The sequence below is a fragment of the Haliaeetus albicilla genome, chromosome 3 (assembly GCF_947461875.1).
Source record: "Haliaeetus albicilla chromosome 3, bHalAlb1.1, whole genome shotgun sequence".
NCBI lineage: Eukaryota > Metazoa > Chordata > Aves > Accipitriformes > Accipitridae > Haliaeetus > Haliaeetus albicilla.
Genome location: NC_091485.1, coordinates 4,977,079 through 5,000,659, shown reverse-complemented (window position 1 = coordinate 5,000,659; position 23,581 = coordinate 4,977,079). Strand labels below are relative to the sequence as shown.

The 23,581-nt window shown below is 39.1% G+C and overlaps 1 protein-coding gene across 3 annotated transcripts in view; it reads left to right on the top strand.

The window, feature by feature from the left end:
* EPB41L4B (erythrocyte membrane protein band 4.1 like 4B) overlaps positions 1 to 23,581 on the top strand; it is a 171,169-nt gene that overhangs the window by 59,786 nt on the left and 87,802 nt on the right. For 2 of the 3 annotated variants that reach the window (XM_069778719.1, XM_069778718.1), the window contains exons 3-15: positions 1,541 to 1,583; positions 3,815 to 3,893; positions 7,338 to 7,382; positions 8,729 to 8,781; positions 13,024 to 13,144; positions 13,784 to 13,871; positions 14,444 to 14,532; positions 14,866 to 14,935; positions 15,108 to 15,277; positions 15,381 to 15,490; positions 17,549 to 17,579; positions 18,091 to 18,124; positions 19,187 to 19,254. In XM_069778719.1, the coding sequence (XP_069634820.1) occupies positions 1,541 to 1,583; positions 3,815 to 3,893; positions 7,338 to 7,382; positions 8,729 to 8,781; positions 13,024 to 13,144; positions 13,784 to 13,871; positions 14,444 to 14,532; positions 14,866 to 14,935; positions 15,108 to 15,277; positions 15,381 to 15,490; positions 17,549 to 17,579; positions 18,091 to 18,124; positions 19,187 to 19,254 (1,001 nt within the window). Of the gene's footprint in view, positions 1 to 1,540; positions 1,584 to 3,814; positions 3,894 to 7,337; positions 7,383 to 8,728; positions 8,782 to 13,023; positions 13,145 to 13,783; positions 13,872 to 14,443; positions 14,533 to 14,865; positions 14,936 to 15,107; positions 15,278 to 15,380; positions 15,491 to 17,548; positions 17,580 to 18,090; positions 18,125 to 19,186; positions 19,255 to 22,037; positions 23,476 to 23,581 lie in introns of those variants that run through there. The other variant, XM_069778720.1, reaches the window with a different exon arrangement.

Genomic DNA, 23,581 nt, shown 5'->3' with positions numbered 1-23,581 from the left:
TTTAGCCAAAATAAATATTGAGGAGAGAGACATTTTTGTAGCTAGGTATTTGAAGCATAAAAACTTAATCTGCCCTGGAGGTGTGAAAGTAACAGACTTGTATAATTTCAGTAAAAAAAGCAAAGTTTCAATGTTGATATTCTTTCGTTTTCAAAAATTTGAAATTTCACAAAGCTTCTGTGAACTGCTGTGGTTTCTGGTGTAATTCTTCATAAGAGAGCAAAGTAGAGACAGAATAAATTACTTCCAACTCTAAGGAATGTATTTGTATGAGCTGCTGTAATGTTTTATTTCCATTCTGGTAGAGATTTCTCAAATCGTAAGGATGGAATCCTTGGCAGCCTCACCTAAAGGACTCTAGTAAGTCTCATGCAAATAAAAGCACCTTCAGAGTAATTGTTCCATTTCTCCTTCTTTCTCTCCTTTTTTTATGAGATTTATTTACCTCAAGGATTGTAAGTTGTCAGACTCCTCTGTACCTGTGATAAATAAATTTTTGCCTTGGCTCAGGACATACTTAGTAAATAAATACCAGCATTGCTATCCAACAAATAATTTTTCACATTTGTTTAGCCATGGTGGCATGGTGTTAGTGGAATGATAAGTAGTCATTCCGAGATCCTCCTTTTTCTGAAAGCATGAATGCTTCAACAGGGAGGAAGAAAGAGTTTTTTTTCTCCTAAGATTTTGTTCCATAGTACCTAGTTTATTATTTTGAAATAAATATATACATAAAGATAGAAGAACATTTATCTCAAGGAAGTCCAAATGCTGGTTTATTACCTTGTGCGACAGGAGCATTTACATGGGGTTGCTTCACATCAGATTGCAGCCTTGTGTAGGACGTTGCACAGAGACAGTCAAAGATTTAAGCTAAATTTACACCAGAGAGTGTTTATTGCTACTCTTCTGTAGATGCAGCTTGCATTGATGAGAGACTGCATGAACTTTGCTGGGAAGCACACTTGTTTGTCATCGTAGTTACATCTACTCAAGATCTTTTGCCATTAGTTTAAAAAGGGGAGGGAGGGTATGCATCAGTGTTTCAAAAAATGCTTTTAGTGGGGTTAAGTCTTCATCCTTATCTTGAAAAAACTTGGCTATGGAGCAATGGAAGGCAGGACAGTACAGGTTCTGGAGGTTCTGCATCAAACAGGGGAGTTGAAAGGAGACTGAAACCCAGGGGTTTGGCCTGCTGTCCTCAGGGGCACTTGGGCAACAATTAAACTGAGGGACAAAAGGGTATTTTCCTTACACACCACTGCTTTGTGGCTTTGGATTTTGAGGTTTCCTCTCTGGAAAAGTGAAACTTCTCTGGCAGTGCTGATGCATTTTTTAGTCAAGCTTTTCCCCATAAAAGAAGGTAAGCTGGTAAATGTGCATATAAATACTTTTGCAAATGTGTAGAAGTTTAGCAAATAAATATGGCAATATTTCCTTCTAAGAGATTTTTATCTGTTAAATTTTACTGTAATTAGTTTATTGTGTAAACAAAATCTTGAAATGGAACTGCTTTTAAATGTGGATTTTCTTTTTTTAGCACTGGTTGGACCATTCAAAATTCATTAAGAAGCAAATAAAAAGTAAGTACCATGTCTGCCTATTTTGTTACTTCCTTAAGAATTTGAACTTAAAGTATTTGAATGTGATTTTGAATGTTTAAATATGGCCTTTAATGGAATAAATATTTCTTAGGAAATAGAGTTAATTTAATGGCTAATTGGCTGACTGTAACATGTCCAAATGCAAGAGCATTTATAAGCAATAGACCAGCCTTCAGTAGCCCCCGTTAAACATGTGCTGTTTGTCTGAGGCAGAGTAGGTTGCCAGGTAATGTCAGTCTGATCTGTGAAATCAGGTTGCCTGGACACAGATTGCTGTTTCTGTCACTGCTTCTGATCCAGAACAGATTTCCTGTTCGTTTGTTTTTTTTTTTTTTTTTTTTTCCCCCCCAAAGAGAAAATGGCAAATATTTTACTGAGTAACAGTTAACCTCTTTTTTTGTACATTATGAGTAAAACTAGCAGAAATACCTGCTGTTTCATCAAAGGGAGTTTTGGGTGGAGGGGTAGTGTTTGGCCACTGAGTTTTTTGTTGTAATCGGCTAAGGCAGGCAAGTTGCTCCTGGATCTCTAATAATCTGGTTGCAGGCTTGGATACAGTACAGCATCAGCACTAACGGTGTTTTGTTAATGTTACTGCAGTTGGCAACAGCCATAGGCCAACTGATAATATCGCTTCTGTGAGATTAAAATACAGCATTTTGCGAGGGAATTTTTGACCCCCTTGCAGGACCTCACAGAGATGGGTCTTGATTGCTTCAGCGGTGCTTTGCTTTTCTTTCTGATAAGTATCCACATATCTAGATGATTTTTGTAAATGGTGGAGTTCTTCAAAGACCTTTAGGACATTTTGCTTTTACCCCATGGTGTGTTGGCGTCAGTCTGCTAGAACAGACGGTAAAGATAGCTGCTATGGGTAAGGTTTTGGTGGTTGGCTTTCTCTCACCTTTTCATCACATCACAGACTACCTCGAGTGACTAAGTGATTTGCAGGTGCGCTTTCTGCGATAGCTTTGTCCTTTTCTTGATCTGTCTTAAAATGTGGAAAATCAACGGTTCTGTGGCACCTTCAACCAGTTTAGTTGCACTGGTTTGTCTGTGTTTAATCTGTGAAGGGCCTGTTTTTAAAAGAAATTGGCCAAGCCCTGCCCTAAGGAATGCTGAAGAGGGAAGCAATTTGATGAGCGTTGTAAAGGTCTGTCTCACAACAGGATACTTTTCTTTACCTTACATTCAGCAGGTGCTTTGAGAAGAGTTCCTCTTTCATGACGGATGTTGCTCACTGCTCTTTTTTTTTTTTTTTTTTTTTTTTTTGCCAGCAGTGAGCAGGTAAGAGTCATTATCTTGCTGATGCAGACCTTACCAGTGGTGCCTACCTGTCAGCCTAGGGTGCTTACAACCTGTCTTCTAGGAGCTATTGTTGGAGCCAACGTCAAAGCTCTAATTGTTAGAGTTTTGGCTGCATATTGTTTAGTAGAATGAATCATTAATAGGCACATATATACTGTGTTGATGCCATGTTACAGAAGACCTTAGAAAGGTGTGAAAAAGAGTCATTTTTTCCAGCATTTAATATACCAGCAGGCTGTTAGTCTGGAAGGTGAGGCTTAGGCAGATAAGGATGCGTTGGTCACAGTCTCATCGTAGCTGGGTAACATTTTATTATCTGTGTTACATAGAAAGTCAGACCTAGCGTTCACCTTCTGGCATTAGCAAATAACAATTCTTACAACTCCACTTCCTGGAATTTGTTAACTTTCTGTGTTCATGGGTGCCTTCCAGAGTCCTCGTCACCACTTTCACCTTATTATCTCACCTTTTCTCATTCGCGTATATCAATTGAAAGCCTATCTATTGGGTGGGAGTTTTTTGGAGGTGTGTTTGAGCCTGGTAACAAGGAGCATCACCCTCTCCCTTCCATATCTCCCTGTCCCCAGCAACAGGCAGCATACCTGGAACTTGCTGTCATTCACAGGATGCTGCGGGGCTTTTAACAAAAATGTGTTTGCCAAATGGACTATTGCTTGATTAATCTAATGATTAGAGTATCATAAAGTATGGTAATCATCTAATCTTTTTTTCATGCATTTTTTAATTTAAAACCATGAAATATTTGCTTCTTTGAAGAATTTGAAAAACATACTTAATTTTGGGTTTCTTGGGTTGTGGGGTGGTGGCTGTTGTTCTGCCTTAGCAGAACCGCAACTAGTGTAAACTTTTTTTTCCCCCATTTAAAATCTCTGCATATACAGTTGGACCTCCGTACACGTTGCATTTTCGAATTAAGTACTATTCATCAGAACCGAACAACCTTCATGAGGAGTTTACAAGGTAGGAACTATGCATGGTTAACTGGGTGACTGGCAGAGGGGTAAATATGACATCTAAGGGGGTGCTGTAAGCAGGTGATTTGAGCTGTCTTACTAAGAGTGGTCATTTTGTCTGACTTCTTAGGTGTTTTCCTACTGTCAGAGAAACATAACCTTTTTTATTTGCTGCCAGAAACCATTCATGGGCCTCTCCCGAGTGTTTTAGTCTATAGGAGATGCTGTGTTCTGGTGCTTTGAAGTTAGCAAAGAAAGGCAGCGTTGGGTGGGGAGAGCTGCAGCTGGGACACAGCTGCTCCTTACACCAGCGATACCTGCCATACCTCTGGGAGCACTTTCCATCGTGTCCTGCTAAAATACCAGTGCTCTGCATTGTCCCACTTGCCCTGAGACTTGGGGGTGATTTAATAATGGTATAAAGGCCACAGAATTGTGGGAATAGTCAGCTTGAGTTCTTGGTTGATTGGTTGAATCTCTTCCACTTCCCCACGAGTTCTCTGTGGTGCAAAAGGTGTAAGGACTGCATTGTATAAAGTCACCTTAGAATACCTGGAGGTCTTTTGTTTCATTCTGGTAGGCTGTTTTCTGGGCTGTGAGGACTATACCTTGCTGGGTTCGTAGCACCCTGGTGTGATCTAGCGAATATTCTGAAAACTAGGAAAAGAGCAGCTGGAGGAAAAGGGTTGACTTTTGTATCTGCCAACTTTGTCTTCTTTGTATAGTAATCATCTATCTTAATGTTATTTTATCTTTTTTTGTTGTTCTGTTTCTCACCGTAGGGCACTTTCTATGTCTTCTAATTTGGTTGGCAATAATCAGCGTACTCCCAGTCAGCCTAAGATGTTTAAAGATTGTTGGTTGTTGTAGTTCCTGTGCATGTGATGTTTGCATTAAACTTATGCCTGCAGGCATACGTTTACTGTCTCCCATCTGCTGTGTTGACCATGTATTTTTTTTTTCACTGCCTGAGACAAGATCAAAGAGCTAATTGTCACCACCTTATGATACTGACATGGAGGCTTTAATATCCATTATCAGTTTAGTGCAGAAGTGTTAATTCAATAAAAGCGCATATTGCCAGACAATGTATAATTAACCTATAGAACTCCCTGCCGCTTATGTAATTGAGTATAAGATCTTAGAGGATCCAAAAACCTGGATGATTTGGGGGATTCTCTAATGAGAAAATGCAGTTAAATTAGTAGGAATAATATATATTTTCTGAAAATGGATGTAAGTCTTCATACATCAGGGTGATGTTAGACAAGTATTACATTCCCTCTGTGGTCAAATTATTCCATTACTGTCTACCACAAGATTTCTTGCTTAATCCTCTGAAGTATATGATCCTAGTCACTGCGAGATGTGGGTTTCTGAGCTATGTGATCGTTGCTGTGATCAAGTAAGACATTTCCTCTGTAAGTATTAACCTCTGATGTTTTGTGATCTAATTATTGCTGAAAGGTGACATTTCAGAAGACTATTTTAATTAGAAAAACACTTTAGTCAGCTAAATTGTCAGCATTACGAACAATTTTCTTTTTAATTATAAGCTTGACAGAAGACCACTGTGAAACTATGCAAGGAAAATGAAAATGAGCTGGAAATTGATTTTACAATGAACAAATAGTTGCATTTTCCTTTTTTGTTGGGGAAAGTAATTTTGAATGTTGCTGGATTCTTAAGAATCTTTATGCTGGCTGGATCATATTTTCCAGGTAGCTTGTTGAGTAAAAAGTGAGGATTAACAACTATATACTCAGAATTATTCCAAGGGGAAATCGAATGGGAGTAAGAGGAGGAGGAAAAATGATCATTAACAGTAACCATGAACTGGCTTGGTTTGGGGGGGGTGTTTGAAATTCCTTGTGGAGACCTGTTTTCTAGTAGACTCCAGTTTCTACTGAAGCTGTAAACATCACAATCTCATAATTAGCACAGTAATGGGGAAGTGTTGAAACCCTTCACCCACTCTATCTTTTTCCAATTTAAAAACACAGTTGAAATCCAGTGCATTTTGGAAGACATCTTCTGTCACTTTTATGGGACCCGATTAGTTAGTTTAGTTAGAAAAACAACAGAGGAATGTACATGTCTGTACATGTGTGTTGTGGAGAATTTTCTAAGGTATTTTGCTGATTTGGAATATCAACAATTGAGATGGCAATGCTTGTCAGTCTGCGTGCAGAAAAGGAGCAAGAGTAAGCCATACCAACCAGAGCAGAGCTGCAGCCCTGCACAGGCCAGCTGACAATAACAGAAGCACTGCCCAGATTTTTCTTGCAAGTTTAGAAGAGTTCAGGGGGTTGTGTGTCATTAGGGGAAAACAGTAAGAACAGGAAATATACTTGGCTGCCCTTAATCTATGCATGCAGATACCCAGGTTTGTGTGGCAAGTCAGGTATTAGCCAAGTAGGTGAATCAGAGATGTGACACAGAGCTAGCATGGATACATCTGATTCTGCTTTAGTGTATCATGAGAAGTCTTTTTAATCTTCCTTTTCGTATCTGTTTTCCTGTCTGATTCCAACGACTCATCCTTCACCACGTTCACAGCACGTCCTCTGTGATGAAAAACACTTGGTCTTCATAGCATCCTTTGTAAAGATAGGAGAAGTTGATGTTTGCCTTTACTGGGTAGATTCAGTAGTGCTTCATGCTTTCTTTTCTCGAGCCACTCATCGTTGCAAGCCTCACCCTGCAGTGTCCAGAGCAGTGCAGAGCCTGCCTCTGCCATCCTGCCCTGTACAGAGCTCTTCAGGACCTGGGGCACTTCTGCGTGCTGCAAACCCCAACTCTTGAGCAGCTGTGAAACTTGAAGCATGCCTGGAACTGAAGATTAGCAACAGCTTAAAATACTGCTAGTTTGAAGGCTGTAAATTCCTACTTGGCCTCCTAAATAAATGCGTGGGCTCTATGGAATTCAGGTTTCTTTTATTCAGAACTTTTCTGCTATTTTAAGTGAAAATTTAGTCTGAGCTTTTCCTTTTTGCCCAGTTTGGACTTTCCCCATGCTCAGTATCTGTGTTTGAGAAGGTAGCCCTGAAGTCTTCATGCCTTTATCTGCGTTTTGGCTCTAGATTCTCTAGTTCAATTCTTGCCTGAATTGGGCAAGACCCAATTCAGGAGAACACTGGAGCGTCAATAACATTTAGGTGGCTGTGGTGTATGCTCAGATAGAGCACATCTCTAAACAGCAAGGCTTTGGAAAACGTCCTGAACACAGCCAGTAGGTAAAAAATGTTCTCTTCTTTTTGATTTTAGTGAAAGCTATGGGAACTGTGAAGGTTGCAGGGTGTGTCTGAGTGATCCCAAAGGCCCCTTTTTTTTAAGAGCAAGTTAATGAAAATGTTGTGACTGCAAAATGAATTGGGATATTTTTCCAGCCCTTGGGGCTAGAAAGATGACATTATATATACTTTTGACTTTCCTAATTTTTATTTGTCAGGTACCTGTTTGTATTACAGCTCCGGCAAGACATTCTTTCAGGGAAGTAAGTACATCTTTGCTCTTACAGCTGTAATTTAAGGTATTTATAATAGTTAATCTCTTGGTGATTTAAAATTTTACTTTTAACTGCATCATCTTTTTAATTCTTTATGATATTCTTGCACAGACTATAAGCATGATTTACAGTTCCACATGCATTTTTTTTCCTTTAGAAAACAGAGATAACATGACTTTGTGTGCATCATGACTATATTATTGACAAATAGAATGGGTAAAGACCTTTGATGGATTGACCAGGTGAGGGACATGTATAAAGAGAGCAAAGACTGTCCTGGTTTTTATGACTTGAAAATGTAACATGGGCTTACCATATTTTTCAGTATGGTAGGTAAAGTACAGGAGGAAAAGGTGATGAAGTGCAACACTTTCTGTACAGGTCAACCCTGCAAAAATATTTTGTGTGTTTATAGTCTCACCCTGGCCAATATATTCACACCTGCTCTATTTTTATTTTTATTTTAAATTACAAACCCCAAAAAACTTAAAATGCTATGTTCTAAATGTTGTGGTTTAACCCCAGCCAGCAACTAAGCACCATGCAGCCGCTCACTCACTCCCCCCCCATTCAGTGGGATGGGGGAGAAAATCAGGAAAAGAAGTAAAACTCCTGGGTTGAGATAAGAACGATTTAATAGAACAGAAAAGAAGAAACTAATAATGATAATGATAACACTAATAAAATGACAACAGTAGTAATAAAAGGGTTGGAATGTACAAATGATGCGCAGGGCAATTGCTCACCACCCGCCGACCGACACCCAGCCAGTCCCCGAGCGGCCAATCCCTGCCCCCCCCTTCCCAGTTCCTAAACTAGATGGGACGTCCCATGGTATGGAATACGCTGTTGGCCAGTTTGGGTCAGGTGCCCTGGCTGGGCATGAGAAGCTGAAAAATCCTTGACTGTAGTCTAAACACTACTGAGCAACAACTGAAAACATCAGTGTTATCAACATTCTTCACATACTGAACTCAAAACACAGCACTGTACCAGCTACTAGGAAGACAGTTAACTACATCCCAGCTGAAACCAGGACACTAAAATATAGTGTTGAAGCAAAAATGGTTTCTTAGTCTATTTACTGTCTTCTCTATTAGTTCAAGCTTGTTTTATGGTGGAGCGTATCATGTGTTTAGTAGTAATTAGAATGTACCAAATTAGGAAATAATCATATGCAAGTAAAAATCAATTGTAGATGTTTCATATCATTAATAGCTTGTAGAAGTTAATGTTTCCATTTCTTATATCAGACTACTTTTCAGCTTTATTGCAAGAAGTATTCACTGAGAAAAAAGACATGATTTCTATAGCTTTTTTTTTTTCTTTTTAAGACTGAAATGCCCGTATGAAACTGCTGTTGAACTAGCAGCTCTGTGTCTTCAAGGTATGCAATCTTTTGAAAGTGGTTTGTCTTAATGTACTAAAAAACTCACCTACTAGTTTCTTTTCACTCTTTGTTACTAATGTTTTCTCACTGATGATATATAAATGCCATTCCTTTACCTGAGGAGAAGAATTTTAGGGAGATCGCTTTCCTGCCTTCCCTTCATTCATAACTTCTGAACTGCGTGAGCCAACGTCGGCACGCTTGCCAAGGGGAAGGAGCCTCAAAGGCATGGATGGACAAAGGTTTCAGGGAAACCAGGGGCTGACCGGGGAAGACAGGCACCAAATAGTTCCCCGCTGAGGGAGCAGCTGTGGTGTGTGCACAGTGTTACTACTTCAGCCACATGGGAGATGGTTACAGAGCAGGAGGGAGGGGGTGGCAGGTACTGGAGAAGAGAAAATTATATAGAAAGGTAAGAACTAAGAGTACTTCTGTGTCGGGAGCAAGGGTTACAAGATCAAAAAAAAAAAAACCACAACAACCTTAGGACACTAGGTTTCATTAGTTTATTGTAGGAAAAATGTGGGTTTTTTTTTTATTGCTGCGAATACATTAATATAAATACTCATTCCATTTCAGGCCGTTTGTTTTGCAGATGGGAAGGAAACTTGTGTAATGAATTCCAAATCAAGTTCATTTTTTTCTGAAAGAAAGTGCAGTGAGCTGGTCCATTCTATGCATATAAGCAGCAAAATGAATCGAAATGAAAAATACTCTTCCTGTTCTGCTGGTGGTTGGCAATGGCACATGGAGTGCTTAGGCAGAATCTCTTAGTTTAACACAGCAATGGAGATAACTCAGTGATTCTGGATGGACTTGACAGTCAAAACTGGGAAGTCAGTTCCAAACAGCAACAGATGTAAATCTAAAGGGTAGTGGGTTATTTTTCTGCGCCAGTCTGGCACAGCTCTGACTGTTAGGTGTGCAAAGAACTGCCGCAGGCAAACTCTGTTTTTCTTTTTGAGATGGAGAAAATCTGGAGCCCATATTTGATTTGTTGCCTCCGTTTCCACAGATAAAAACACCGGTAACCTCACCCCTGGTCTAAGCAAGGACAACCAAGCAAAGAATAATAGGTTGATGCCTCAAGATTTTGGGTAGTAACTGACACCTGTGATTACTGTGTAAATGTAATACAATAGCTATCCATCATGTTTATAATGTCTCCAACTAGGTACCAAAACTAACACTTCTTGACACTGCCTGTGGGAACATACTTTTACACTTTCCTGCTTTTTTTTAGTTCAGTTTTCCACTATTTTGACATCATCACAATAAGTTTCTCCAAAATTATTTCATTATTGCAACTAATTTATTATCTCTGCTGACATATGCTATAATTGGCATTCTTTGGTATAACGTTTATTACATTTTATTGGCATTGGAAACTTAATTAAGCAGAAGAGTTCAAAGAAATGTCAAATGATTATTCCCCCCTCAGCAGGTTACATTTACTCTGTAAAATCCAGTCTTGCTCCTTAGTGTGGCTTTCCTAACAGTAAAGAAAAAGTTATAAGTGGCTATTCAGGAATTGGTACTCTAAGCCCTCTGAAAGATAAGCCTTTTCTCTTGACAGGACAGCTTTAAACTTCATACATTTTCTTTTTCAAGGAAGTTGTTCTGTTACAGTAATTCTTTCTTTGTTTCAAACAACAGTTTCCAAGGCTGGTGTTCTGTGTGAATCACCATGCAAATGTAAATTGTTGGTTTGTTGCCAGTCCGGTGAAGGAACTTCTGTAGCAAATAACATTGATTTGCAGTATGGGGTAACTTGTGAAGCAGATACATAATCGTATGCTTTGCTTAGGGATTATCTGCAGAAAGGCTGTCATCAAACTTGAATCATCACTGTTAGAATAAGTTAACTACCTCCTGAGTCTTGCGTGGCTTTCGTATTTAACCAGGTATACTTTTGAAACTACTAATTAAACTCAAAAGGAAAACTTTTTCTCAGATCTCCAGTTTTCAGTTCTAATCATAAGACATCTTCATGGGATAGTGCAAACTTTTTTTTTTCTTTCTGTAAAAGAATCAACAATATATTTACAGATAAATATATTTTTGCAGTTTTCAAAAACTTTCTAGGAAACTTCCTTTTAAAAATGTCCCCCAGTTTATGGAGTTATTAAAGAATACACATAATGTATATAAGCAAGTTACGTAACACCTCCCCCTGCCCCCCCCCCCCCCCCCCAAAAAAAACCCAAAGAAAAGAAAAAGACCAGAGAAGGGGCATGCCAAAGCACGATACTTTGTCATAAAACTGCAAATGAAGAGATGGGTCCTCTGCTGTGCCCTTGTGTTGAAAAATATTAGTGCTGCTGAGCCATTCAGGGAACATAATTCCACCAGGAAAGACACCAGGGAGAGCATCCTCCTACGGAGCCGTGCTTCCCCCTTCTTCTGCTGCCCTTCTACCCTGTGTGGGGAGCTGGTGAGACTCTTACTGGCTCTTACTCTCAAGACTTGTTTCTTAGAGATCAAAATAATGACGTTGTTTGTTTGCCTGAAAGTGGGTAAACAGCGAGTACAGCTATTGAGAAACAAGGGTGGTATTTTTTCTTGTACTTAATACTTCTGCCCTGGCTTCTCTGTGTATCTTGTCCTACGTGCTCATGGTTCTTCTCACCCTTACACATCCTCTTTACGGCACAGTCAGCCTTCATTCCCCACCTTCCCTCTCAGTGAACTAATAGAGAAATCTCCCATGTTTTTCCTAGATAGTTGTCAACACATCAAACTTGAGGGGAAGAAAAGTAAGAAACTGAAGTCCTCCTTGCTAATGTTTGTTGTGGCTCCCTCTTATATACTGGAGACTGGACTGCCAGGAATTTTTAGCATCATCTGTGTTAAATAGGCTTCCAACTTAGATGAAACAGCAGCAGAGCTACGATATCTCTGTTAAAGACATGCAGATAAGAATACTGTAACTCACCGTGGAAGATTACCGTTGAAGAGAAAAAATGTGTGTGAGGCAGTATTTAGAAATGAAGATCGGTGAACTCGATCTGTTTAATATCCTGAGGAATGCTAAATGTTTGAGCAAAGTTCAAGTGCTCAAAACCATCTAGTAGGTGTATCAATCAACAGATTGCATTTTGAATGTAACTTCCTATGTTCTAATGTATCATGCTAGGTATTTTTGAAGACGGAGAGTGAATTAAATTCTTGCAACTGTTACGTATAAAACTGCCCTGAAGCGAGAAAACTTATTGTCTTCAAGGGATTTAATTTCCCCCTATGCGTGGTTTTTGGTGGGGGTTTTTTTTTGGTAGTAGTAGTAGTCAAGAAACCCCAACTGACAAAGGCCTGGTTTGGAATCACATCATATGTCAGGTGACACACAGTATTGCTGTACAGTGTATTTGCCACTGATGTTTGTCTCACAGTCCCGAGGCAGTGACGTTACAGCTTCTTTGTATAGCCAAGAGGTTCCAGGAGCAAAGCATGTCACAGGCACAAGACGGTTAGGGGTGTCAGTCACCGAGATGCTCGGCACTTGCATCTCCTGCTGAGCTCAGTAGAGTTTGCAAGTGTTCTGCTCCTAGCAAAGAAGATACCAGGCCCTAAGCAAATAAGTTGAAAGTGACACCTCAATTACGTTAATGCTTCGGCATTTCTTTCCTTAAAAATTACTTAATCGGAATATTACACCACCACTGTGGTTTTAAAAAAAAAAAAACAACCCACAACTTTGTCACTGGTTTCTTGAGACTAGGTATTACCTTCATGTTTTGGCACGAACAGTAATGTAACAAAGCATGCAACAGAATGGGAAGAGTTTTGGAATGAAAAGTATGACCTCATCGCAATGAGAGGAAGGTTCAAAGTAACCTCTTCTGAAACAGTAGTGCATTGATTTTTGGTTTTAATAGAAACTTTATTTCCTTTAAATGCTTTAAAATCCCGAGAAGCAGCTTTAGTTAAGCTGGTTTAGTTCTAACATTCTTGAATGTCAGAATTCTGTACCATAACCTTACACTGCTCCTGCAAATGCATTTGTCTGACTTTTGCTGTAAAATCTGACTTGCGTTTGCGGGGGCAAGCGGTTAACTTACAATCTAGCTTGAGTTTGCTGGGGCTGGGAGTGTTAACTTACAGCATTGGCACAAGTGCATTCTTCTACAACATACTTAAAAACTTACAAACTATCATTGTCTTTGTGGAGATTATGGAATTAAATGTTTCTGGTCATCCCATAATCTTTATGGTTTTAACTTTTCAATTCGTTGATTGCAGCTGAGCTGGGAGAGTGTGAGCACCCAGAGCACACACCAGAACTCGTGTCTGAATTCAGGTTTGCACCAAACCAGACCGAAACAATGGAATTTGACATTTTTCAGAAGTGGAAAGAGTGCAGGTAGGGTACCTGTGTGGGAGTGGTGACTCTAGCAACAGGAAGTTTTCTTCTCTTCCAAAGTCAAATATGTCCACAAGAACCCCTTCAACAGATGTGAAATGATGATTATGTTTGTCAGTTGAGAAGTACTGTAAATAGATTCTGAGCCCTCCCCTTCCCTAGAAATAGCAAGTGTAATTAAGGAAGGTTGGTGGGGTGAGTTTTAATTTTTTTAATTTGTCTTTATTTAGATCATTTCATAACAGTTTAAGCAGTCAGATCTTTTTCCTGTTTATATTGGAAACAATTCTCTTTCTCTCTCTTTCTCTCCTTTCACACATGCACATATAAATTTTTATGTTCAGGGTAGTAGCAAACTCTTTTTCCTGTCTTTTGTTAATAAATATGGTAGATTTCGGTGATTCTGTCTTACCTGAACTTTCATCCTTATTGGCAATTTTAGACCTTTTTCAATTTTTGTCCCTCTGGTTTATTTTCATTTGGAGGGAAGAGGGTAAAAACATAAGCTAAACTTGAAATACCATTTAGTGTCATTAAGATTGAGGACCCAAAGGAAAAGGTTAGGGGAATGAATTTGAAAACATTTAAAATGCACAAAAATTTCTTACCATAAAGTGTAAATAAATTTTATGCTCTTAGGGGAAAGAGCCCGGCGCAGGCTGAATTGTGCTACTTGAACAAAGCTAAATGGCTAGAAATGTATGGTGTAGATATGCACGTAGTTAAGGTAAGATCCACGTACCACTTTATTAATGTGGGGTCCCTGCCCTGGTGCGGGTCAGTCCCTCGGGGTGTCCTTGTAGTGGCGTGGGTTACCCTGTGGGCCGTGGTCCCTCAGAATTCCCTCCCTCCTGCAGGGCTCCTCCCAAGAGTGCATCTCCAGCCACGTCCCCCACAGTGTCCCTTTTCCCATGTCCCTTGATTTTTTTTTTTTTCTTTTTTTTTTTTTTTTTCCTTTTGCACCTCCTTCCCCTGGCAGCTACTGCTTGCTGTTAAACACAGGTGAGCCCAGGTGTGGGCTCCCCTGGCTGCAGCGTTGCTGTGGGGCCATTTCCACAGACATCGGAGCCGTCTGGGGCAGCACGCAGCCTCTTCCCACGCAGGGCACCCTGCAGCCTCCTGTTGCCAAAACCCACCAGTTTGCACCCAATACAGATGCATATTCTTCTGCTCTGTAATGTTAAAAAAATACGCAAACCTTATTGTTTAGTTTAAAGCCTATGGATTTTGACATACTACCGTAGTAAGATTTACACTGCTAATGGCATAATTGATTATTGATTCTGTTCTTGCTTGCAGGGAAGAGATGGTTGTGAATATGCTCTTGGACTGACACCAACGGGCATATTGATCTTTGAAGGAGCCAACAAAATAGGCTTATTCTTTTGGTAATCTGTTTTTGTGTTATATTCCTTTCTATTAAAATGCTGAAATCTTTCTCCTTTACGTAATGGGATCTTGACTACGTTTTGTAATTTAGATTGAATCTGCAAGGTTAAAATATCAAGGTTAAACTTGAAGGTAAATTGGCCTGGCTAGAAGTACCACTCTCAAATGTGAAGTATTTGTTGAAAAACAGTGACATTTCCAGTAAATCGTATTTCTATTACAATTTCTGAAGTGTGTTCCAGGATTGCAAATCTCCCCTGTGTTTTGGGGGATGGTCCTAGATTACAAAATGCCATTTTTCCATTAATTTTCTTTTTGCTTCTTGTGTTTAGGCCTAAAATCACAAAAATGGACTTTAAAAAGAGCAAACTAACGCTTGTGGTTGTGGAAGATGATGAACAGGTAACTTTCTTCCCTTACTTGGGCCTGATCCAACAAAGTGTGTTGTGTGCTCAGGCTGGTGAGAACACAAGGGAGGCTCAGCACACTGTTGGCCCAGGCTGTATTTCTCCTGCCAAGGACAGTAACTAATACCATGCATGCCAACTTCCAAAGCTTTTGTTTCTGCATTTAGGGCAGAGAGCAAGAGCACACATTTGTTTTCCGGTTAGACAGTGCCAAAACGTGCAAACACTTGTGGAAGTGTGCAGTGGAGCACCATGCTTTCTTCAGATTGCGAGCCCCAGCAAATAGTAAATCTAGTAGATCCGACTTCATAAGGCTGGGATCACGCTTCAGATTCAGGTATTTAGCGAAGTAACAGCAATATATTTGTGTTTATACAAAGGAGTGGGTCCAGCATCCAGCAAAAGGCAGTAGTTAACTTTGTTTATTTCTGTATTTTAAGTGGGCGGACAGAGTATCAAGCAACACATGGGACAAGATTACGCAGGACTAGTACATTTGAAAGAAGGCCCAGCAAGCGATATCCTTCTCGAAGGCATTCCACTTTTAAGGGTAAATGTTTGTACATGTGTTCACTGAACCAGTCATGCAGGTGTCCTGTTAACTCATATAAATGGTGTATTACAAGCATAAAATCTGTACCACAGTATAAAAAGAAAAACATGTCAGACCACCTAAAAATCAGACTTTACATGTTTTTTTTCCTCCGGAGTCAGAGTCCGTTGTTCGTATCTACCGTTTTTAATCTCTGTCTACGCTTAATTCTTCCATCCCCCATCTGTGAAGAAGGAACCTATGGTTTCTTTTGTTGCTCTGTTGAGGAGGAAAGAAAGTTGCATCAAACTCAATGAGGGAAAGCATGTAATATTGTCATGTAGAGTGGAGCAGTGTCCAAAAGCCTCACTGACTTGCTTATCTAGCCAGACAGTTCTAGGGTTATTGAGCAGTCTCATTATGCGGTTGTTGCTGCTTTCCTGACAGTAGTGGCATGTTATTCACCTGTCCAGACTCTGACCTTAACTAGCTTTCTCTAGGACTTGAAATGTGTTGAATTTGAATGGAATGACAAGGAATTGATTTCCCTTGTGGTTTTGTCATTTGTCCTTCAAAACTTAAGCTGAGATTTTTATTCCTTGTAGAAAAACCTAGGAAGGAGCACTGCAAGACAACCCCCTCTAAATTCTGTATTACTTGAGGCTGGAGGTGTAGTTGCTGTATGGAGCAGAGTGAGCTGACATTCCCTTAGGATGTCTTTGCGCTCCTTTGTATTCCTAGAATATGAATCTCAGTTCCATGAAAAGTCCTTGTGGTGGTGTTATGGGGGCACTTCTATTTCTCATGTACAATGGGGGGAAAAGGGTAGCAAGCATGTATGCTTTCTAGAGGCTGTAACCGACCCTCCCCGCCCTCCCCCCTTTCCTTAGTACGTGTCAGTTTTTTACAGAAATGCAAATTTATTAAATTTGTGAGGTACTGTTACGTGATACATGAGAGCCAATAATAAGGTAAGTGTGGATGATTTCATAAGTGGAAAAATGGATTATTTTATTTTTACAATAACAGGATTTGTCAGACCTGCAGGTTATACCTTGGGTCTCAGTGCTTCTGTACTTTTGTCTGTGAGATGTGGGGAGAAGGGAGAAAGTGTGGCTTATGCTCAGTTTAGTTCTCTGTGCATAGCAGCCTGGCAGAACTTCTGTCACCCCCAGATGATCTCCCTCCAGAGAGCTCAACAGCATGTTTGTTAAGTTAATGCAAAAACTCCCTTTAGATTATTGTCTTTCACGCATCTCTTGGCCATTAAGACCTGTACCTAGTTGCAGCCCACAGGCATTGGATTCTGTCCTAGCTCGGTCTCTTTGAGACTTCTACAGTGTCTCATTAAGTTTGTCATCCATTTTCTGAATTCAGCAGAGACTTGGATTTTCAGCTGTATCACTCAGCAGTTTTTCAATGCTCTTGAGAAATATGCTGTTTGTCAGGAAAAGGAAAAGATACCTCCCAGTTACTCAACTGCCTTCTTCACTGTTCTTTCCAGCCCGTCCAAAGCACAAGCCAAGACCTTGTTGCTCAAGATTGCTCAGTACCTTCCTGTATTCTCAACTGATGGGCTTTTTTTGGCTACCATCCTTCACTGTAATAAGACGCAGGCCATTACCAGCTTCAGGAATAGTCTGATTTCTGTAAGGTGCAAAATTTCTGTGAGGGGTAGCTTCCGATTTCCTAAGGACTCGATGGTATTGACATGGTAGCTGCAGCAAGGTGAGAAGAGTAGTGTTCTGGTTGTGCAGACCTTACTCTGTCAAAAGTCCTTCTTTTGTGACGTTTGAAGGGAATACTCTGTCTGCTGTCATCTTTGACAGGCTTTGCCCCTTGAAGAAATAGAGGGAGGTTTGTGTCTGCCTCATACTTTATGTACTCACACAGGAATGCTAGAAAGCACAGGGCTGCAGTTGTGATTCTGACGCATTTGTGCACATATGTCTGTATGAGGATTTGCTTAAGCTGTAGTGTAATATCCCAATCACAATAGCTGCAAAATGACTGATATTTCACAGGTCTTAAGTTTTTTTCACCTGTCTTAAGGTTTTTTGTTTGTTTCTTTTTAAGCAAACAATCCTGTGAAAGCAGCACAGCTGTGGTAAGTGACTGCCCAAGTTCTCTCTAACTCTCAGTTGCTGTTGTCGGGCAAAAAGGATTCTGAAGACCATTTCTGCATTAGGATTTGTCGAAGCAAATTCTCTGGTGTGAGATGAATTGCTTTGGGATCTCTCATTATTCAGCACCAGATTTTTCTTGGGGACTGCCTATGAGACTTTAAGTGCTTCCATTTTTAAATCTTTTTTTCCTTTTTGTGTTTGAGATCAGACTAAAGTTAAACATACTTCCTTTCTGCTCATTGCTATTATGCTAGCTTATCTAGCATTATTTGTTCCTGTTTCATAAATGTAAAATGAAGAAAAAAATTTTGCACCCCTTTTTCTTGCACTCTAATTGCTGTGGTGTGTATCTTGAATAAAATATTGATGTCCTTAAGAATACGAATTTTATTTCACTGTAATACTTCCCTGAAGAGTAGTACCCTGAACTATAAGAAGTTGTGATGTAGATGTACTGATTACATAAAAGCTCATTTTTTTTTTCTCCCTTAGTGCTAAAAATACTCCTGAAGTCCATAACTACCAGGTAAGAGCATAACAATTGTTGAGGAGAATATTGACATTTTCTTATTTAGTCATAAATATTTTGGCTCTAGTACAGCTGGTTTGCTCCCCTTTCTTTTCTCTGGGGTGAGATTCCTTGAGGTGGTTCAGAAATGAACAACATCACATTGGGAGTTAAGGGGAAGGTGGAGGGACTCCTCTCTTTCTTCCTCTGTGTTCTTGGGTGCTCTGTAAGCTGAATACACTCCATTTGCCACCCTCTTTCCCTTCCCTTCCCTTTCTGTGAAATCACAGGTTAAAGCCTTTGGGACTGTGAATATGATGGACCTCAGGAGACTGCTCTGTGAGCAAGCTTTTATCTAGAGCAGCCTCTCAGGTTGGATGATCCATGACAACAAGTTCCAAGTTGCAATTATCTCCCCATCACAACACTTAAGGAGTTCATTGCTGGTCAAATGTTTGTTTGTTTGTTGTTTTTGTTTGTTTTGGCTTTTTTTTTTTTAAACAAGCTCCTTCATACACTTCAGTGAAAAACCTTACCCATTTTTTATCTGCGATACTAGCAGTCAGTGCTACTGAGAAAACAAGCTGTGCTTTCATCCAACCTGAGTGTGTGCACGAGAACTTAGTTTTAGCACTTGTTTTTATTAAAAGCCTCACTAGTGATTTTGTGTCACTGTTTCTTCTCAAGATCTTATGGATATGAGAGAGAAATGCTGTCGCCAAAGATAGGTGACCTTCTGAAGATTGCTATTACAATAGTAACCTTTCTCACTCTCCACCTTTGATTAAAGCTGACATTCTTTTGATGTGCTTTCTATGAGCAGCACTAGGTGTGCCAGGTTGTCTCTCAAACAGCAAAGCAATTTTCTTTGCATTTTCCCATGAGTGTGTCCTAATGAGCAAGCTCATCACCAAGAGGTCTCATGTATATGCTCAATGGCATGGGAGAAGGTCTGAAACAGTGGGATTTCTAGGGCTCACAGGGAGCATGTTTCTCATGGCCCCAGGAAAATAAAAAGTTAAAGTTAATAGGGAGTTTTTATATGATTTAATTAACCGGGTTCAATGTTTTCACTTGCAGCCACAGTATCATCCAAATATACATCCTGCTCAGCCACACTGGCATCCACATACACCTGTGAATGTAAGGTAAGCAATCTTCACTTTGTGAAAAAGACGATTACTTCTTTATTTATCTTACTCTGTTGGCGTGAAGCTTTGGTGGACGTATTGGGCAATTTTCTGCACATGAAAAGCAAACAGAAGTTAGAAATATGTGATGTAGAGGCAGCATTAAATAACTTCTGTTTAGATTTTGCTTTGGAATGTCCTAATCTTGATGAAAATTTTTTTCAGGTTGATTTTAATTCAGAATTTGAAATACAACGTCAGTGTATTTCTGTAGGGTGTATGTAGCGTGGGAAGATTCTCAGTAGCTTCAATAAAACTAATTGCAATTTGATCAGTGTTTAATCTCCTAAAACAAAGAAGAAACTCATTTTAGAGTAAAGTTAAGTTGCGAGTGAACAGGTTCTTGCATTGGAGCACTTTTTTCATCTTTTGCAGAAATGTATATGGCAAAATGACATGTACGTGGAACAATGTAATGGCACTTTACTGATAATTAGCATTAGTGAAATTATAACATTGAGGTTTTGAGAACTGTTTCACAAAAATATTCCTGTATGTGCTGTTGTGTTACTTTCTCACCATACTTTTTTTATTTTGTAACTACTAATGAGAGAAATTGACTGAAAAGAAATTTTGGAATAAATTCAGTCCAAGTTAGAAGCAGCTTGGTGGAACGCACAGTGGAGGCATGCACCTGCTGGTGGATGTGTCTGTACATGTGATAAAAATCAGCTGCTACTTTATCCTAATAAAAAGTAACCTTTTTAGGTTACTCAGTTTTTTAGACAAATTATTACTGTCTTGACTGAAAAATACCAATATCCTAATCTTCATTCCAATTCATCTTACATTTTTATCTCTATATTCTTACATCAGGATAGGTAGACTTTGTTCTTAGTGTAGGCAGGCTCTGGAGATGAGGCTGAGCTTAAAATGGATGAAAAGACAATTTGGTCTGAGTTTGAGTCTGAGAATGCAGGGAAAAGGCAAATATGTTATTAGAAATACTTATTAGGCAGAGAAGCAGACATACTCATTGTCATCTCAAAATTCCTGGCATCAGCAGTAAAACATACTAAATTTATGCTAGAAACAGAAAACTTTAAATTGGGTAATTATCTTTGCCTGTACTTCAAGATTCTTCCTGTTTTGAGGGTTTACTTGTCCATTTAATTCTGTGTGAGTTAAGATGTACAATTTCACATTACAAAAGAGTGATTGCCAAGAGAGGTTAATGATTTTATAAATCGTTTGAGGTTTTGATGAAATTTTTCTAAAGATTTCTTCACTCATGGTACTAGTCTGTAACATTTTAAAGCCAAATAATTCACCCTGGAGCAGAGCTATACTGAAATAAGCACAATAATGTATTGTAATATGTGTAGACAACCTCCCCCTTCAGCCCTTCCACTGCCTGGACAAAGATCAAGGTCAGTGAAATATGAACAATGGCTTTTAAATAGCTAGGCTTGTAAGGCTAAAAAATGTACTGAAAAGCTCAGTCGTGCAGGCTCAGTAGAAAAACTGCTTAGAATTTTTGTCCCAGGCAGGTAGAAGCGTGTAAGTGTACGGCTGAATTGGAAGCTTCAAGTTATTGTTACTTGGAGTCAAAGTGGAAGAGTTGGATGTTTTAACATCTTGGATAGCTTGATTTGAAAAAGCTTAATCCATCCAGCTATGAACTTGAGATCAAACCACAGATGCATGAAATTCTTTCTGCTGGGCGTGCAAGTCTAGAATGGGCCAAGGGCTGAAATGAAACTACCTGTGCAATACATCTTACATATGAGGGTTTTGTTGGATAATTTGCGAAATAATATGTGGAATCGCATCTCAGTCTTCCTTGGTAAAATTCTTTTGTTGACATTATTTGTTTGCAGTTAACTTAATGTTCAGTCTTCTGAGAAAATTCATTCCAGTTAACAGTTGTCATTATATAACTTTAGAATATCTCCAAAAAAAGGTAAAAACTAAACCTGCCTGTATTTCTGCTAGCATAAAAAAACCTGCCAAAATAAAAAGTGCAACTTCACTTTGGTAATAAGGGAATTTTAAATATTGTGGTTTCCTACATACTGTTCAAAATTTTTATTTATTTACATGCACACACCCCACCACCCCCAATGATTCAGGAGGCACTGTAGGAATGGTTGAGATTAATATCTCTAAGCAGCAATAAGTAATGAACAAATAAAGAAAAAATATTTTTTTCTCCTAGTACTTTTGCAAGTTTCACTACACAGTCACAGAGGAATACCTGTACTAACTATAGACTCTAGGTGTTCATCCTAACAAAATGTGACTATGTAACTTACAGGCTGCTTCAGTGTAATTAACTGCACCAGCACTGAACAAATGGCAATATTTACAGAAGAGCAGTTCTCATTCTTAATAGGATTGCCTTTCTTAATTTTTTAGACCTTAAGGATATATTTCCGTGAGCTCAACTTTTTGCATGATATGGTTTATTTTACTTGTTGTACGCATTTAGTTTTCTTACAGCCTCCTCCTCCCTCAGGAGCACTGATGCACGGCACTTGTCTATAACACTTGAAAACAGAGAGGGTTTTTAATGACTGAGCTCCAATTCAAAGCCTTTTGAAATCAGCTAAAAGATTCCCAGTTGCTTCAGTGGCTTCTGCATCGGACCTATAGGTCCGCCACTATTTCCTTCCCTTACCGATAGTTGCCCATCACACCCTACTCATGCTTAGCACTTGCTGGATGAATTCATGTTACTGTGTAGCACTCATAAGTTTACTTCCATCTCTCACTAACCAATAACTGTGCAAATGGTACAGGCCACCCTATCATGATGACAGGCCATATTGGAAACCCCCCACAAGTGGAGAGGACAGCAATTTACGGTATATCCAGGAACAGAACCAGAAGAATTTAGGAGGAGTCCAAAGCATGGTGTACCAAGATAAACTCATGACGACTCTCTGAAAAACAGCCATCTTCATTTCACCTGCCATCTTAGACGATCATTGCATTCCATGGTCCTTGTCTGTCTGCAGTATGTTCAAAGTGTATTGTGCAAAAAGTGTGTGTCTTTGTATGTACATCCATCGTTGTTTCGTGTTCATGGACATTCTTGGGAAAAGTATTTTCCGTATCTTTGTAAAAAATCTTGAAAAACCTTTTGTGAAAGCTGGTAAGAATTTCCAGTGCCCTGAGACCAGAAATATTTCTGGGGATTTACATTCTACCATACTTTTGAATCTGTGACCCTCTGCCCGCTGTTTCAGATCAGCCATTTGTGCCTTAGTTCTTTTTATAACCTTGTTTCTTTTGAGTCAAATTAATAGATGAAGTTTGAGAAACTTTGTTTTTTAGTTGACGTGCAAATAGGAGACTGGAGGGAGGAAAAACCAGAATTCACGCTGGCAATCAAAATGGCTTGTGGACCACCAACAAAGGGAGCCTACTGAGGTAGTCATAGGTTTGGGTGTCATTTGTTTTTAACTTTTGTGTTCCACAGCAAAAATACAGGTGCTTGCCTAACTTTGAAAACAAGTCTAGGGAAAGAACACTGTAATAAACTTCATGGAGTACGTGTATTCCTTTTTTTTTGACTTACTGATCATATTGATAGCATTCCCCAAAACCATACCTGCTGCTATAAAGGCAAGAATGTTAAAAATGAATCCTTGCTGAAAGGGTGCTGCTGTCGTCTTATTTTTAATGTGATTATGGAAGTTGAACTATACAATCGCATAAAACTACCTACCGATAACTTTTCTCTGAGTGGATTCAAAACCACAGCTCTTAATCGGTACACTACAAGATGACGATGATCTAGTGAAATAGCTCTATTTTTTTAAAGTTAGACGTCTGCAAAGTTGAATGTATATTTTACAAACCTAGGTCTTTAAATAGGTTTGGCTGGTATTTTGATCACTTGCCGATATTTTTTTTTTATTTTTTTTTTTTAAACTGGAAATCATAGTGCCATCTTCACTCATGCATTTGTTTTAATTAGGCCTTACATCTGTGGTCTCTCTGAAGTTGTTGGAATGAATGAATCTTCATTTGGGATATTTTAAAAATTAAGTAGTTTTTAACTTGATTTTGATAAATGCACATTTGTAAATGGTTACAACCATGAATTTTTTCAGAGCAAATTTGACAGTGTATAACTTTTGTGAAATATATTTGTTTACAAATTCTATCTTTTAATATTTGTTTTGATCTTTCCTGTATGTGCTAAGTACAAATAAAAATTTTCAATCTTCTTGTTCTGATTATGATGCATTATTGATTTCTGAAAGATTTGGGGGGAGGGGAGAGAGATATGATACACGTTATGCTTGTACCTGTTTTGCCCTGGAATCACTAATGC